This window comes from Macaca nemestrina, chromosome 11 (assembly GCF_043159975.1).
Source record: "Macaca nemestrina isolate mMacNem1 chromosome 11, mMacNem.hap1, whole genome shotgun sequence".
Taxonomy (NCBI): Eukaryota; Metazoa; Chordata; class Mammalia; order Primates; family Cercopithecidae; genus Macaca; species Macaca nemestrina.
The window spans coordinates 95,275,822-95,294,578 of NC_092135.1; the positions used below are offsets into that span (position 1 = coordinate 95,275,822).

Genomic DNA, 18,757 nt, shown 5'->3' on the forward strand with positions numbered 1-18,757 from the left:
ATTTTAGATACACATTAGTGTTATCAAGAAAATAAAGACAGGCTAGGCACAGTGGCTCACACCTGTAATCCCAGCACTTTGGGAGGCTGAAGTGAGGATCACTTGAGCCTAGGAGGTCGAGGCTGTAGTGAGTGGTGATCATGCCACTACACTCCAGCCTGGGCAAGAGCACAAGACACTGTCTCAAGGGGGAAGAAAAAGGATAAAGCCCAGTGTCTCACACCTGTAATACCAGCATTTTGAGAGGCCAAGGCAGGAGGATCCTTTGAGGCCAGGCGTTTGAGACCAGCCTGGGCAACAAAGTGAGACAGTCTCTTAAAAAAAAAAAAAAGGCCAGGTGTGGTGGCTCATGCCTGTAATCCCAACACTTGGGAGGCTAAGGCAGACGGATCACGAGGTCAGGAAATCGAAACCATCCTGGCCAACGTGGTGAAACCCCGTCTCTACTAAAATACAAAAAATTAGTCTGGCATAGTGGTGCACGCCTGTATTCCCAGCTACTCGGGAGGCTGAGGCAGGGGAATCGCTTGAACCCGGGAGGCTGAGGTTGCAGTGAGCCGAGATCATGCCACTGCACTTCAGCCTGGTGATAGAGTGAGACTCCGTCTCAAGAAAACAAAACAAAACAAAAACAGAGAGAGAATAATGTTCAAATAATATGTTGAAGATGTATGAAACATAGGCACTGACTTGTTCAACTGTGAATATACGTTCCCATGCTTCCCTGCTGCTTCAACTTTGCTTGGCTTGTAATGAAATCTCCTGTAGCTCTGCACATAAATGCTATCCATACTTTAAGACACATTCCAACTACATACATCATTCACAGTGTGCCAATTTTGCTTTTAGACTGGCTTCCTTTAAGCCAAAATGGCTGCTGCAGGCCCATATTGGGCAATATCCATTGGCAGAAAAAAGAGAGCATCTCTTTTGGTATCTTCTGAAGAGCAAGTAAATCTTTCTCCAAAGTGCTTCATCACAACGTTTCACATTTCTTTGCTTTGCTTTATTTTACTTTATAATTTTTTTGAGACAGGATCTCACTCTGCCACACAGGCTGGAGTGCAGTGGTGCAATCATAGCTCACTGCAGCCTTGAACTCCCAGGGTGAAGCAATCCTCCCATCTCAGCCTCCTGAGTAGCTGGGACTACAGGTGTGTGCCACCATGCCCAGCTAATTTTTGTATTTTTTGGTAGAGATGGGTGTGTGTGTGTGTGGGGGGGGTCATACTATGTTGCCCAGGCCGGTCTTGAACTCCTGGGCTCAAGCAATCTTCTCATCTCAGCCTCCCAAAGTGCTGGAATTATAGGTGTGAACCAGAGTCTGGCCCTTTCACACTTAGACCAACAGGAATTTATCCCTCAGCTAGACATGAGTTTACCTTTCCCTGGTCATAGGGTGAGAGATGAACACTGAGCAAGATCAGAGTCTGTTTGCAAAGGGCATGTGAAAGGGGCTGCTTCAATACTTAAGGCGTTCAGCCTTATACTGTAGTAATCTACATAAGATGCTTTCCCATTAATTTCAAGGCTCTTTGAGGAAAGCTTGTCTTATATCTCTTTGTGTTTTTCAGCACTTAGCCCAGTGCCTTGCATATAATATGCATCAACTCTTTTTTTTTTTTTTTGAGATGGAGTCTCACTCTGTTACCTAGACTGGAGTGCAGTGGCTCAATCTCAGCTCACTGCAATCTCTGCTTCCCAGGTTCAAGCGATTCTCCTGCCTCAGCCTCCCCAGTAGCTGGGACTACAGGTGCGCACCACTGTGCCCAGCTAATTTTTGTATTTTTTTTAGTAGAGACGGGGATTTCACTATGTTGGCCAGGCTGAACTTGAACCCCTGACCATGTGATCTGCCCACCTCGGCCTCCCAAAGTGCTGGGATTACAGGCTTGAGCCACTGCACGTGGCCTGCATTAACTCTTTTACTTGGATTTAAAAATTCCCCAAAGTGAATTTCATATTGGATAATTTTTTTTAATGTGTCAATGATTTGAAGCTCATGGATAATTTGAAATTGCTGGCCGGGCGCAGTGGCTCAAGCCTGTAATCCCAGCACTTTGGGAGGCCGAGACGGGTGGATCACAAGGTCAGGAGATCGAGACCATCCTGGCTAACACGGTGAAACCCCGTCTCTACTAAAAAATACAAAAAACTAGCCGGGCGAGGTGGCGGGCGCCTGTAATCCCAGCTACTGGGAGGCTGAGGCAGGAGAATGGCCTAAACCCGGGAGGCGGAGCTTGCAGTGAGCTGAGATCTGGCCACTGCACTCCAGCCTGGGCGACAGAGCGAGACTCCATCTCAAAAAATAAAAAAAATAAATAAAAAAAAAGAAATTGCTTATGATACTTTCGCTTTATAAAATATTTTCTTCTAAAACTTCAAGAGTTCCATATCTAATTTTATGCTTGCTTTCATACTTTATGGGGCAGAGGGAAAGAACTGCTATGCACAATCTTCATTACGCATGAATAAACATTTATTTGATAGCTTGTTCAATGTCTTACAGTTAACAGGCAAGAGAATCTATGAAGGGGTGGCCTGCCCCTCCACACCTGTGGAGGGCGTTTCTCGTTAGGTGGAACGAGACACTTGAGAAAAGAAATGAGACACAAAGTATAGAGAAAGAAAAGGTGGGCCCAGGGGACCGGCGCTCAGCATACAGAGGACCCACGCCGGCACCGGTCTCTGAGTTCCCTTAGTATTTATTGATAAACATCTTTACCATCTTAAAGAAAAGGAAGTGGCAAGACAATAGGGTCATTGCAGGGAGAAAGTCAGCAGTAAGACATATGAATATAGATCTCTGTAACATGAATAAGTTTAAGGAAAAATGCTGTGCCTTGACATGCATATGCAAACATCTCCATAAACCTTTTTAGTACATAAAGAGCAGCATTGCCCTAGCAAGGCCCACCCTTCACCCTAAGGCAGTTTTCTCCTTTCTCAGTAAACAGAACATACAATCAGGTTTTACACTGAGATGTTCCATTGCCCAGGGACGGGCAGGAGACAGATGTTTTCTCTATCTCAACTGCCAACAACCGCCAAGAGGCCTTCTTTCCTCTTGCACTAGTCCTCCTCAGCACAGACCCTTCAAGGGTGTCAGGCTGGTGGACGATTAGGTCTTTCTCTTCCCACGAGGCCATATTTCAGACTATCACATGGGGAGAAACCTTGGACAATACCTAGCTTTCCTAGGCAGAGGTCCCTGCGACCTTTGGCAGTATGCGTATTCCTGGGTACTTGAGATTAAGAGAATGGTGATGACTTTTAACCAGCAAGCTGCCTGCAGGCACTTGTTTAACAAAGCACACCCTGCACAGCCCAAAAATTCTTTAAACCTTGAGTCACCATAGCACATGTCTCTTGCAAGGACAAGGTTGGGGGTAGGGTCACAGATTAACAGCATCTCAAATACAGAACAAAATGGAGTCTCTTATGTCTGCTTCTTTCTATATAGACACAGTAACAGTCTGATCTCTCTTTCTTTTCCCCACAAATCTAGATTTTCTGAATCTCAGTCCAGAGCTATTCCTATTGGTGCATATAGGCTTTAAACAGATGGCTCCTCCTTTACCTGAAATATTCAAGTATTTCATGTAACTGTTATTGCTAATCATGCTTTTTGTTTTTCTATTCTCTCTCTTCCTACCCCAGACAAATTAACCCTAGTTATAAAATTGGTCTTGTTTGGAGGTACATAATCTACAGGCTGAAAGAAGAATGAAAATGTGAAGGTTATCAGCTAGAAACATTCCATCCCTAAAGAACAAGGTCCTTCCTGTGAACAAGGCCAGGGTTGACATCAGAATGCAACTTTATTGGACTTTTCAAAAACAATGAATGTGCATTTTGTTCCCGAATTTAACATCTACTCATTCACGTTTTTTTGTTTGTTTCAGATGGGTTGAAACATTTTAATAAATCTGGAATTAAGAGAAGGTGAAGATGATCCCATTCAAGTATAGGTGACTATTTACAGCTCAGGGAAATACCACACAATCTGGGAAATGTAAACTTAATCCTTGCAGTAAGTGAGGTGAGTCATCCATAGACCAAGAGGCCTCCCTGAGACTCTGCTATCTCACAGACCCAACCCATTTCTCTAAGGGAGGTAACATTTAGGTGTCACTTGTCCTAGGCTCTCACTGTATCTAATACAAGTTGAGCATCCATAATCTGAAAAGTCCAGAATCTGAAATGTTCTCAGATCTGAAGCTTTGAATATCCACATGATGCCACAGGTGGAAAATTCCATACCTGACCTTCTGTAACAGGTCGCAGTCAAAACTTTGTTTCACGCACAAAATTATTTGAAGTTTTACAGGCGCCCGCCACCACGCCTGGCTAATTTTTGTATTTTTAGTAGTGATGGGATTTTACCATGTTGACCAGGCTGGTCTCAAACTCCTGACCTCGAGTGATCTGCCCTCTTTGGCCTCCCAGACTGCTGGGATTACAGGTGTGAGCCACCGTTCCTGGCCTATTTATTGTATAAAAGTAACTTCAGGCTATGTGTGTAAAGTGTATAGGAAACAAATGCATTTCACGTTTAAACTTAAGTTCCATCCCCAAGAAATCTCATTATGTATATGCAAATATTCTAAAATCCAAAATAATCAGAAATCTGAAAGTGTTTTGGTCCCAAGCATTTAAGATAAGGGGTACTTAACCCTTATACGAATTTGTGATTTGCACGTCTCTGTTGCTGGAGTCAAAGCAATTTGTAGTGAAGGACTGTTGCTGGAGTCAAAGCAATTTGTAGTGAAGGACGGAGCCTTATCATAGTTGCACCTTAGCGCCTACCATATAGTGGGGCTTAATGAGTATCTGTTGAACGAATAAATCTTTTCATATGTAGACGCTGGTGCTGGGAGGGCAAAATTAAGTCCCTATTCTTGAAAAGTTACCAGTCAATACATCTTCCAGAGAACCAACTTCCTGTTGTTAAACCCTTCAAAGCCTAGTTCTAAGTCACTGACAATTACTCAGCTAGAGACCCACTCAACTTAAACTCTCCTCTACTCTCAAATTCCGTTTCTTCCCTGAGCATTCTCAATACACCTTCTATCTAAGGACATTTGATGTTTTCTTCTTTTGGAAATCATGCTACTGTATGCGTTTTTTACTTTTTGAACTGTCTTTCCATCTGAGATCCCAAGGCCTCCCTCACCCCAGATAAAAGATTCAAGGATTCTAAGCAGGAAAAAAAGTTTGCGAAAATGCTGTGGTTTCTTAAGAGAGAACACTTGAAATGTGCAACAAAGTAAATGTGGAATCCTGTAAGACGTAAAGTATATCAAGGACTACTAATTTCCTCCTCCTGCTTCTTTTTTTTTTTTTTTTTTTTTGAGACGGAGTCTCGCTCTGTCGCCGGGGCTGGAGCGCAGTGGCCGGATCTCAGCTCACTGCAAGCTCCGCCTCCCGGGTTTACGCCATTCTCCTGCCTCAGCCTCCTGTGTAGCTGGGACTACAGGCGCCCGCCACCTCGCCCGGCTAGTTTTTTTTTGTATTTTTTTAGTAGAGACGGGGTTTCACCGTGTTCGCCAGGATGGTCTCGATCTCCTGACCTCGTGATCCGCCCGTCTCGGCCTCCCAAAGTGCTGGGATTACAGGCTTGAGCCACCGCGCCCGGCCCCTCCTCCTGCTTCTGACTTTAAAAACACGAGCTAAATCTGTCTACCTAACTCACAAAACCAGATGCCCACTCTTCAGGTCACATAATTGACATCTGCGTCTTTCATCGACGTAAACAAACTTGTCATTGAAAAAGTCCTTGGCTTTTAAGTCGCCGGATGGCGAAAATAACACTGACACTCAAATCCCTAGTCTGATTTCAGATTGGGTCGATTTCACGCAGGTTCTTTGGAATTTCCCCAGACTGCTGGCCTGTTTTCTACCCTGATCCCTTAGGTGGCTTCTGGGACAGAATTAGGGTTCTCTACGTATTTGCTTGCACGTGGGTTTACTGAAATGGCCGCCACGGTACGAAGTCCGTTCTTCCCGTGTAACTAACAAGAGCCCATACCAACTTGCAACGCAGCCGTGCACACTGCCGCAGCAGTTGCCGCGATCACGACCTTTCAAAACCGCTCCGCAGACCTCGCAAAGAGGCTCGTGGCTCCCGCCTTCCGGTGCCTCAGTACCTGCCAGTCGCCGCCCAACGCCGTCCGGCAGTTCTCCATTTGCACTCTCCCTCCGCCTACCCTGCTTCTTCTACCCCCCGGCTCCCAGTTCTCCCGTCCTGCTCCGCGCAGGCTGCGGCTGTTCCGTCAGCGGCGGCTCCTCCTCCCAGACGCAGAGCACCGCTCTGCCCCGCCTCCCGCGCAGGCTGCGGTCCCTACATCCGGGTACCGACTCCAGCCGCCTAGACGCTGGCACTATGGTCATGGCGGAGGGGACGGCAGTGCTGAGGCGGAACAGGCCAGGCACCAAGGCGCAGGTACCACGTCCGCACCTTTCCTGTCGGGCAAGTAGGTGCCGAGCAGTGCCGCGCCCGGAAGCTGGCCGCCACTGCGGGGAGGTTGGGCCTAGGCGGCAGGCGGGCGGGCTGGGGCACTGGTGCCCGGCCTGCTCTTCCGGAGCTGCAGCCCCTCAATTTGGTTGAGGCGGTGGCGGCCGCCGTGAGGCCTGCGGAGCTCCGACCCAGGGGTAGGCGTGAGGGGCGGGTGGGGGCTGCGGGTGGTACCTGCCTGCCGAAGCCCTGGGCTGCGAGCCTGTGGGCAGCAACAGCTTCTTTTCGCTTTGCCCCGGAGCCCTAGCTGACTAGCATTGGAGGGGCGCGACCAGCCCGGTGGAGACCCCCGGGGTTTCCTGAAGGTTGGGGCCGCTGAGGTTGGAGGGGGTGTAAACACAGCCTATCTCGACCGGCGTCCAGTTCCTACCTGGCCTGGGACGTACCTGCCTGTCTCCTGCCATCCCGCTTGTCTAGCCGGATCCGGGTGCCAATATTCTCGTCGTTTCCCTTTAACCACCTCTCCCTGCCGCTTTCCCTGGAGCTGTTCTCTGGTCCAGCAAGTTCTCATCACCAAGTTGTGACTTGTTAGATGTCATTCCTTGCTAATATGCGTGAAGCGTAGTCAGAGAATGAACTGATTATAATTTTGTCAGCATTTTTGTAGGGCATTATGTGTGGTAAATTGGTGTTTGATTAGGCCTTGGTTCTTAGGGTTTGGAAAAGATGGGATGCCTCACATTAAAAAAAAAAAAATCAAATTGGCATCCAGACTTGAGCTGATTAATACTCTGCTAGCCGAAATGGCTTGCTATAGACTAGATGCTCTGAAATCGAAAGAGATGTGTTTATAAAATGTTAAAAAGTGATGCAAATGAAAATTGAAACAAAACAACCATGGAGCTATGATTGTATGTCTGAGAATAGATTCTAATTTGTTATACAGAATTATGGGAAGAACACCTTTCGAAGGGGGCATACAGGTATTGATTACCTTCCCAGATTCATGTTACGGATAAGGACACTGAAGCCCAAGAGAATTAACTGGATTTGCCCAAGGATACATCATCTGAGTGTTAATTCACTGGTGACCTTTTCTCTTTAACAAACTGCTTCTGGTGCTGAATTTTAGAGAAAATTTTAAAGTCTTATTTTGGATTCACATTAAGCTGTCAATTTACTCCTACTACAGTTTTGTTTTCATACTACTGGAAATTTATGCGTTACATATGTTTGCCTTTTTTTTTTTTTTTTTTTTTTTTTTTTTTTACCGTTTCCACACTTTATTTCCAAATGCTTTTCTCAGATACCTTTACATCTTATTCTGTGGAAACACTGTTTCTGATTACATTTTTATGTTCAGAAGTAGACTTTTGTGTTCATATTATGAGAGTCATCTTATTTATTCGTAAGTTCTTAATTTTGAAAGGTTAGAAAATAAAATATTTCAACTAATATCGTAACATAGACTTGCTATGTTGCTGTAAGTCACAGAAGAAAGCTTTTTTTTTCTTCTTCACCTTGTCATGGATCAGGGTTGTTAGATAAAATATAACAGAAAAAGGATAAAAAATAAAAAAGACTACTTACGCCATAGTTTGTCCTATCTTGTTAATCACATGAATTTCCTTTAGTGAAATGGGTCTGTTCTAAAATGATATATTTAGAACCATATCTCCTTCCCTAATGGGTCAAAAGAAAAACAATTTAAAAACTATAATAGAGGGCTGGGTGCGGTGGCTCACGCCTATAATCCCTGCACTTTGGGAGGTCGAGGCAGGCGGATCACCTGAGGTCAGGAGTTCAAGACCAGCCTGGCCAACATGGTGAAACCCTGTCTCTACTAAAAATACAAAAAATTAGCTGGGCGTGGTGGTGGGCGCCTGTAATCCCAGCCACTTAGTACGCTGAGGCAGGAGAATCGCTTGAACCCGGGAGGCAGAGGTTGCAGGGAGCCGGAATCGCACCGTTGCACTCCAGCCTGGGTAACAAGAGCAAAAAACCCGGTCTCAAAGAAACAAACAAACCCTATAGAAGAGTAGGTGGAGTATTTTCCTACATTAAAAAAAAAGTTGGTTGGTTTTCTTTTTTCTTTTTTCTTTTCTTTTTGAGACAGAGTTTTGCTCTTGTTGCCCCCAAGCTGAAGTGCAGTGGTGCAGTCTTGGCGCACTGCAACCTCCGCCTCCCGAGTTCAAGCGATTCTTCTGCCTCAGCCTCCCAAGTAGCTGGGATTACAGGCGCGTGCCACTACGCCCGGCTAATTTTTTGCAAAAACGGGGTTTCACTATGTTAGCCAGGCTGGTCTTGAACTCCTGACTTCAGGTGATCCACCCACTTGGGCCTCCCAAAGTGTTGGGATTATGGGCGTGAGCCATTGCACCTGGCGGGTTTTTTTTGTTTGTTTGTTTCTTTGTTTGAGAGGAGTCTCGTTCTGTTGCCCAGGCTGGAGTGCAGTGGCGCGATCTCAGCTCGTTGCAACCCCCGCCTCCCAGGTTCAAGTGATTCTCCTGCCTCAGCCTCCCGAGTAGCTGAGATTACAGGCACCCGCCACCTCCCCCTGCTAATTTTTGTTGTTGTTGTTGTTGTTGTTGTTGTTGTTGAGTCAAGAGTCTCGCTCTGTCCCCCAGGCTGGAGTGCAGTGGCGCAATCTGGCTCACTGCAAGCTCCGCCTCCCGGGTGCACGCCATTCTCCTGCCTCAGCCTCCCGAGTAGCTGGGAATACAGGCGCCCTCCACCACGTCCGGCTAATTTTTTTTGTATTTTTAGTAGAGACGGGGTTTCAGCGTATTAGCCAGGTTGGTCTCGAACTCCTGACCTCAAGTGATCTGCCCGCCTCAGCCTCCCAAAGTGCTGGGATAGAGGCACAAGCCACCACGCCAGGCTTCATAGTTGGTTTTCAAAAAATGTTTGTTGATTGGATTAGATGAGAATCTTTATTAAGCTGAATTTTTGGTGTCTCTCATAGGCATCTAAAATATGTCACAGTTATGATAAGGCAAAACATTTCATTCGCAACATCTTTTCTGTATATAGTCATCCTTGGTGTCCTCTGGGGATTGGCTCCAAGATAACTCTACCCCCACCCCATACCAAAATCTGAGGATGCTTAAGTTTCCTATGTAAAATGGCATAGTGTTTGCATGTAACCTATGCACATTCTGTTACATAGTTTAAATCAACTCTAGATTATTTAATAATACCTAATACAATGCAAGTGTTCTGTAAATAGTTGTTAACACTGTATTATTTAGGGAATAATGACCAAAAAAAAAAATAGCCGGTACATGTTTAGTACATACGCAACTATATTAGACCTAACTAGGTACATAGTACATGTCAGCAACAATATAACATTTTGTGGATTTTTTTAATCCCCTGAAACATTTTCAATTCCTGGTTGATTGAATCTGCAGATGAAACCTGCAGATATGGAGGGCCAACTGTATAACTACATGTGTTTTCTAATATTTTAAAAACAATATTCTGTAAACTTTCTTAGTTTTTTTTGAAAAGGAAATAATAGAGTATTGGTAGAAATTTAGTGTAGATCGGCCGGGTGCGGTGGCTCACGCCTGTAATCCCAGCACTTTGGGAGGCCGAGGCTTGCGGATCACAAGGTCAGGAGATCGAGACCATCCTGGCTAACATGGTGAAAACCCGTCTCTACTAAAAATACAAAAAAAACTAGCCGGGCGTGGTGGCGGGCGCCTGTAGTCCGAGCTACTCAGGAGGCTGAGGCAGGAGAATGGCTTGATCCCGGGAGGCGGAGCTTGCAGTGAGCCGAGATGGCGCCACTGCACTCCAGCCAGGGGGACAGAGCGAGACTCCATCTCAAAAAAAAAAAAAAAGAAAAAAGAAATTTAGTGTAGATCATATAGGAAAAATTTTAAAACTGCTCTTTAGTATTTAGACAATGTCTAAGTAAAGGAATCCTGGAACCATTTCCAGAAGATTGTTTTATTTCCTGATATCTTCCTTTAATAAAATTAGTTCATTTTCATACAGATAGGCCAGCTATTTAAAAAAAGATGAAATGTTTAAGACACTTAGAAAGGTATCCTCATTATCTACTGTCTGAACAAGGATGTTGCTATTATAGTTGAATCCTTATGGAAGACATTCTCTTCTATCATTCCTTTTCTGTATACTTTTACTATATACGCATTATATCAATAAGTATGCCTTGCACTTAAACCTTTTTCTTTGAGATGGAGTCTTGCTCTGTCTCCCAGGCTGGAGTGCAGTGCTGCACTCTCGGCTCACTGCAAGCTCCACTTCCTGGGTTCGGGCCCACCACCACGCTTGGCTAATTTTTTGTATTTTTTCGTAGAGACGGGGTTTCACCATGTTAGCCAGGATGGTCTTGATCTGCTGACCTCATGATCTGCCCACCTCAGCCTCCCAAAGTGCTGAGATTACAGGCGTGAGCCACCACACCTGGCCTAAACTTTTATTCATTTTATATACACTGTGTTTTCTTCCAATTTGATTTTTTTGCTCAAGGTTTTGGAGACTTAATCTTTGTTTATTGCTTTTACAGGTTTATATACAGGTTTATAGATTATTGGTTTACTCTTACCCCCTCCCCACCAAGTTTTACCTCAGAGACATTTGAGCTCCAACTATGTGTCAGGCATTGTGCTACCTACTGAGGTTACATAGGTAAAGTTTGCTGAAAAATCAGTCAAATGGAAAGGTTCTTAATCACTTAGGGGAATGTCTGTTAACTGTATTATCTACAGATAGTTCCAGAACCAGGGCAAGATGCTCTATAAAAATATCCCCCTTAGGCCGGGCATGGTGGCTCATGCTTATAATCCCAGCACTTTGGGAGGCTGAAGCTAGAGGATTGATTGTGATCAGGAGTTTGAGACTAACCTGGCCAACAAAGCGAGACCTCATCTCTTAAAAAAAAAAAAAAGAAGAAATAAAAATATTCCCTTTAATAGAAGGCTGGTTTATTTGGATGTTTACTTCTCTTCTTAAAACTTTTGTGGGTGTATATATTTATAGATTACATGAGCTATTTTGATACAAGCATGCAATGTATAATAATCACATCAGGCCGGGCGCGGTGGCTCAAGCCTGTAATCCCAGCACTTTGGGAGGCCAAGACGGGCAGATCACGAGGTCAGGAGATCGAGACCATCCTGGCTAACACAGTGAAACCCCGTCTCTACTAAAAAATACAAAAAACTAGCCGGGCGAGGTGGCGGGCGTCTGTAGTCCCAGCTACTTGGGAGGCTGAGGCAGGAGAATGGCTAAACCCGGGAGGCGGAGCTTGCAGTGAGCTGAGATCTGGCCACTGCACTCCCGCCTGGGCGACAGTCTCCAAAAAAAAAAAAAGATCACAACGGGGGGACGGAGGGGGGGGGTAAATGGAGTATCCATCACCATAAGCATTTGTCCTTTATGTTGCAAAAAATTAGGTTCTTTTAGCTTTTTTTAAATGTGCAATTAAATTGTTTTTTACTATAGTCACCCTGTTGTGCTAGCAAGTACTAGGGCTTATTCATTCTTTCTATTTTTTTGTACCCCCATGGGTGATTACCTTTTTTTTTTTTTTTTTGAGATGGAGTCTCACTCTGTCACCCAGGCTGGAGTGCAGTGGTGTGATCTTGATTGACCACAACTTCCGCCTCCCTGGTTCAAGCAGTTCTCCTGCCTCAGCCTCCTGAGTAGTTGGGATTACAGGCGCACACCCCCATGCCCGGCTATTTTTTGTATTTTTAGTAGAGATGGGGTTTCATCATGTTGGCCAGGCTGGTCTCGAACTCCTGACCTCAAGTGATCCTTCCGCCTCAGCCTCCCAAAGTGCTAGAATTAGTGGTGTAAGCCACCATGCCCGGCCTCATCATTACTTTTTAATGGTGCCCATATTTTGATTTAGAAATTTAAAACTCTATTTGGAGTGAGAAGAATAATTTATAATTTCTTCTTAAAATAATACTTATGCATCGGGCATGGTGGCTCAGGCCTGTAATCCCAGCACTTTGGGAGGCCAAGGTGGGCGGATCGCAAGGTCAAGAGATCAAGACCATCCTGGCCAACATAGTGAAAGCCTGTCTCTACAAAAAATACAAAAATTAGCTGGACGTGGTGGTGCGCACCTGTAGTCCCAGCTACTTGGGAGGCTGAGGCAGGAGAATCGCTTGAACCCGGGAGGCAGAGGTTGCAGTGAGCTGAGATTGCATGACTGCACTCCAGCCTGGTGACAGAGCGAGACTCCCATCTCATCATCATAATAATAATACTTATGGAGCAATAAATTAGTTACTAATGCTAGCTGTTCTCTTTTGGTAAAAATCTGATTTACTTTTTGGTGTCTGGAGATTTCTTTTTTCATTGTAACTTTCTGAGAGATATTTAACCATCATAAACAAAAAAGTGATAGACAGACTTATCTCCCCAATTAAGTAATACATTAAAGGTTTATGGGAGCTATATTTGAGGAATTTGTGATTGGAAAAAACATAATTTGTAGTTCATTTAAATAAAATCTTGATATTCATTTAAAAACCAAACAGCCAGGCACAGTGGGTCAGGACTATAATCCTAAGAATAGGGCGGCTAAGGTGAGAGGTTGAGGTGGGATGATTGCTTACACCCAGGAGTTTGAGGCTGTAGTGAGCTATGATTGTGCCACTGCACACCAGCATGGGCTACAGAGTGAGACACTGTCCCTGAAAAAGAAAAATTGAATAAAATTTATTTCCTTATTTCACTGGTAATTACATTGCAAAAGTTTTTTCTTCCCCTCCAGTGTGAGCTTTGGATCTTTATTAAGAATTGATGTTAATCATAATAGTATTTTGTATGTGCTTTAACTGTGAATTTATTTTTGTAGGATTTCTATAATTGGCCTGATGAATCCTTTGATGAAATGGACAGTACACTAGCTGTTCAACAGGTAATAAAAATAGTTTCTTTTCACCCTGTGTCTTTTGGAGTACAATGTGTAAGTGCCCATTGGGTGGCCTTTGTTGGTCAGTGTGCAGCAGTCTGCTTCCCAATAAAGCGTGCTCTTTCACAAAATAAAACAAAAAAAATAGTTCCTTTTACAACTCCAATAACCTAAGCATTTTACCTCTTTGATGTAGTTAAGTATTCTTACATCTTTTAGCATAGACAAGATTCCACTGAATTAATGGAATGCCTATTTAAAAGTTTAGTCAACCCTCATTTTGTTTTAAGATGGCATATTAAACTGGGCACTGTGGCTGCCAGCACTTTGGGAGGCCGAGGTGGGAGGCCAATCACTTGAGGCCAGGAGTTCAAGACCAGCGTGACATAGCAAGACCCTGTTTCTACAAAAAGATAAATTAGCCAGGCATGGTGGTGCACACCTTTAGTGCCAGTAGCTAGGGAGTCTGAGGTGGAGGGATTACTTGATCCTACTTCAAGGGTCTAATGAGCTATGATTGTGCCACTATACTTCAACCTGGGTGACAGAGTAAGATCTTGTCTCTTAAAAAAAATAAAAATAGCCCAGGTGCGGTGGCTCACAGCTGTAATCCCAGCACTTTGGGAGGCCGAGGCGGGCGGATCACCAGGTCAGGAGATCGAGACCATCCTGGCTAACATGGTGAAACCCCATCTCTACTAAAAACACAAAAAATTAGACAGGCATGGTAGCACGCGCCTGTAGTCCCAGCTACTTGGGAGGCTGAGGCAGGAGAATGGCTTGAAACCAAGAGGTGGAGGCTGCAGTGAGCCGAGATTGTGCCACTGCACCCCAGCCTGGCCAACAGCGGGACTCTGTCTCGAAAAACAAAACAAAACAAACAAAATACAATTTCATTAAGGGGCAAATAAAAAAAATATACATTGGAGCATACTAGTGTATTGGATTAGGCATCGGTTAAATTTTTTTTGTTTTGAATTTTTAGTAGAGACAGGGTTTTGCCATGTTGCCCACCTTGAACTCCTGGGCTCAAGCAGTCCACCCCCCATGACCTCATGGCCTCCCAAAGTGCTGGGATTGCAAGTGTGAATCACTCCACTTGTCTTTTTTTTTTTTTTTTTTTTTTTTTTGAGATGGGGTCTCACTCTGTTGCCTAGACTGGAGTGCAGTGGCTCGAGCATGGCACACTGTAGCCTCAACTTCCTGGACTCAGCTGATTCTTCTGCCTCAGCCTTTCAAGTAGCTGGGACTATAGGTGCATACTGCCACTTCTGGCTAACTTTTTTGTAGAGAAGGGGTTTCGCCATGTTGCCCTGGCTGATGATAACATTTTTAAAGGGAAAATATACCATAAATCGAGGCTGTTTGGCTTCATTTTGATAGCCAGATAATAAAAGTAGATAGCTGGCTGGGTGTCGTGGCTCATGCCTGTAATCCCAGCACTTTGGGAGGCCGAGATGGGCAGATCACAAGGTCAGGAGAACGAGACCATTCTGGCTAGTATGGTGAAACCCCGTCTCTACTGAAAATACAAAAAAATTAGTTGGGCATGTGTAGTCCCAGCTACTCGGGAGGCTGAGGCAGGAGAATGGTGTGAACCCAGGCAGCGGAGCTTGCAGTGAGCCGAGATCACGCCACTGCACTCCAGCCTGGGGGGCAGAGCAAGACTCTTTGTCTCAAAAAAAAAAAAAAAAAAAAAAAAAACAAGTAGATAGCTATTTGAATTTATTATGTTATTTGAAGATCTTAGAAAATAAAAGAGAAATATAGTTGAATTATTGGAGCATTAAAAACCACCCATCTAGGCGTGGTGGCTGACACCTGTAATCTCAGTACTTTGGGAGGCCGAGGAGGGAGGATCAGTTTGAGGCCAGGAGTTTGAAACCAGCCTGGACAATATAGTGAGACCCTGTCTCTGCAAAAAAGAAAAACGTTAGGCTAGGTGGTGTGAACCTGTAGTCCTAGCTACTTAGGAGGCTGAGGTGGGAGGATAGCTTGAGCCCAGGAGTTAGGGTTAACGGTGAGCTGTGATTGTGCCACTGCACTCCAGGCTGGTGACAGAGACCGACCCTGTCTCAAAAAAAAAAAAAAGAAAAAGTGCTGTTCAATCAGCAAATATTTATTGGGTTCTCACTATATACCTAGCAATGAGTTAGGCCTTGTGGAAGATAAAGGAATATAAACCTAGATCTAGCTCTATGCCTAGAAATTGGTTAAATTTTGAAGAAAAATGTACAGATGGTTATTTCTTTAAAAATAGGGGGAAGTGTCCTGTTACTTTGTTGAATTTGTTCATTTATTTTTGCAGGTTTTTGGATGTGAAATCTTTAGGGTTTTCTACATATGAGACCATGTCATCTGCAAACAGATAATTTTACTTGTCCAATCTAGATCTGTTTTCTTTCTTTTTCTTGCCTAATTGCTCTGGCTAGACCTTTCAGTACTACTTTGAATAAAAGTGGTGAAAGAGGGCATCTTTGTCTTCTTCCTGATCTTAGAGGAGAGCTTTTAGTTTTTCACTGTTGAGTATGATGTTCACCATGGATTTTTCATATATGGTCTTTATTATATTGAAGTTGTTTCCTTTATTTGTAGTTCATTCAGTGCTTTTTAGATCATAAAATGGTGTTAAATTTTGTCAAATGGTTTTGCTGCACCTATTGAGATGATCATGTGTTTCTTTTTCTTACTTTTTTTTTGTGAGACAGTCTCACTCTGTCACCAGGCTGCAGTGCAGTGGTGTGATCTCGGCTCACTGCAACCTCTGCCTCCCAGGTTCAAGCAATTCGCCTGCGTCAGCCTCCTGAGTAGCTGAGTCTACAGGCACGCGCCACTACGCCCAGCCAATTTTTGTGTTTTTAGTAGAGATGGAGTTTCACCATGTTGGCCAGGATGGTCTTGATCTCTTGACCTCATGATCCGCCAACCTCAGCCTCCCAAAGTGCTGGAATTACAGGTGTGAGCCACCACACCTGGCCAAAACATCATGTGTTTCCTTTTCATTCATTCTGGTTTTTTTTTTTTTTTTTTTTTTTTTTTTTAAGTTTGGGTTTTGCTCTTTTTGCCCAGGCTGGAGTGCAATGGCATGACCTCCACTCACTGCAACCTCCACCTCCTGGGTTCAAGTGACTCTCCTGCTTCAGCCTCCTAGCTGGGATTACAGGTGTGTGCCACCACACCTGGCTAATTTTGTATTTTTAGTAGAGATGGGGTTTCACTGTGTTAGCCAGGCTGGTCTCGAACTCCTGACCTTGTGATCTACCCACCTCGGCTTCTCAGAGTGTTGGGATTACAGGCGTGAGCCACCATGCTCGGCCCATTCATTCCGTTAATGTGATATATTGATTGATTTTTTTTTTTTTTTGGATGTTAAACCATTTTTGTATTTCTTGTGTTCCAGGAATAAATTCCACTTGGTCATGGTGTATAAAAACCTTTTAATATGCCACTGAATTTGATTTGCTGGTATTTTATTGAGAATTTTGCTTTGGTGTTCATGAGGGATATCAGTTTGTAGTTTTAATAGTGTCTTTGTTTGGCTTTGGTGTTAGGACAATGATGGCATCATAGAATGAGTTAGAAAGTATTCCCCTCTTTTCAATTTTTTGGAAGATTTTGAGAAGGTGGTGCTAGTTTTTCTTTTTTCTTTCTTTCTTTCTCTCTCTCTCTCTCTCTCTCTCTCTCTTTCTTTCTTTTTTTTTTTTTTTTTTTTTTTTTGTGAGACAGAGTCTCACTCTGTTGCCCAGGCCAGGCTGGAGTGCAATGGCGCGACCTCAACTCACTACAGCCTCTGCCACCTGGATTCAAGCGATTCTCCTACCTCAGCCTCCTGAGTAGGTGGAATTACAGGCACCCGCCACTGCACCTGGTTAATTTTTGTAGTTTTAGTTGGAGATGGGATTTCGCCATCTTGGCCAGGCCAGTCTTGAACTCCAGACCTCGTGATCTACCCACCTTGGCTTCCCAAAGTGCTGGGATTACAGGTGTGAGCCATCGCGCCTGGCATTAGTTTTTCTTTAAATGTTTGGTATTTTCTTTAAATGTTTACTAGTGAAGCTGTTAGGCCCAGGGTTTTTCTTCGCTCAACATTGGGAACATAATTAATGCCACTTAAAAATGGTTTAAATGCTTTTCCTTTCTTTATTGAATGGTCTCAGCAGCCTTGTTGAAATCGTTTGGCTGTGTATGTGACACATTATTTCTGGGTTCTTTCTTTCTTTATTTTTGTCTATATGAGTCTCCTTATGCCAGTATCACACAGTGTTTGATTACTGTAGCTTTGTAGTAAGTTTTGAACTCAAGAAGTGTGAATCCTCCAACTTCATTCCTTGTTTTATTTTTCTTAACAGAGACAGAATCTTGCAGTGTTGCCCAAGTTGGTTTTGAACTCTTGGGCTCAGGTGATACTCTTGCCTTGGCTGGGATTACAGGCATGAGCCACCATGCTCTGACCAAATTTATTCTTTATTTTCAAGATTTTTTTTTGTTTATTCAGAAACCCTTGCAATTCCATATAAATTTGAGGATCACCTTTTCTTTTTTTTTTTTTTGGAGACAGAGTCTTGCTCTGCCGCCCAGGCTGGAGTGCAGTGGCGCTCACTTGGCTCACTGCAAGCTCCGCCTCCCAGGTTCACGCCATTCTCCTGCCTCAGCCTCCCGAGTAGCTGGGACTACAGGCGCCCGCCACCTCGCCCGGCTAGTTTTTTTGTATTTTTTAGTAGAGACGGGGTTTCACCGTGTCAGCCAGGATGGTCTCCATCTCCTGACCTCGTGATCCGCCCGTCTCGGCCTCCCAAAGTGCTGGGATTACAGGCTTGAGCCACCGCGCCCGGCCCACCTTTTCTGTATCTGCAAGAAAAGAGAGGTGTCAGTTGGAATTTAGCTAGAGATTGTCTCGTATCTCTAGATTGCTTTAGGTAGCATTGACATCTTAACAATATTAAGCCTTCTTACTCATGCACACAAGATGTCTTTCCATTTATTTAGGTCTTCTTTAATTGCAGCAATGTTTTGTAGTTGTCAGTCTGCAAAAAAAACTCCTTATTTAAATCTATTTCTAGGTAGTTAAAAGTTTTTAGGTGCTATTGTAAGTGGAATTGTTTTCTTCCTTTTTAGATTCTACAGGTATATAGAAACAAAACTGATTTTTGTGTATTCATCTTGTATTCTATGACTTTGCTGAATCATTTTGCACTTAGAGTAACGTCCTTGTGGATTCTTCGGGATTTCGTATATATAGGATCATGTAATTTGTGGATAGAGATAGTTTTACCACTTCCTTTCCAAATGAGATGCCTTTTATTTCTTTATCTTGTCTAGTTGCTCTGGCTAGAACTTTAGTACAGTGTTGAATAGTGGTGGTGAAAGTGAGCATCCTTGTCTCATTTGGGTTTTAA

General features: G+C 44.0%; 1 protein-coding gene across 2 annotated transcripts in view; it reads left to right on the top strand.

Annotated features, from left to right (window-relative positions):
• Positions 1 to 18,757, top strand: part of LOC105468148 (MOB family member 4, phocein) — a 56,587-nt gene that overhangs the window by 13,160 nt on the left and 24,670 nt on the right. The window contains exons 1-2 of one of the 2 annotated variants that reach the window (XM_011718193.3): positions 6,296 to 6,445; positions 13,305 to 13,367. In XM_011718193.3, coding sequence (XP_011716495.1) covers positions 6,386 to 6,445; positions 13,305 to 13,367 — 123 coding nt within the window. In that variant the 5' untranslated portion in view covers positions 6,296 to 6,385. Of the gene's footprint in view, positions 1 to 6,295; positions 6,446 to 13,304; positions 13,368 to 18,757 lie in introns of those variants that run through there. The other variant, XM_071073131.1, reaches the window with a different exon arrangement.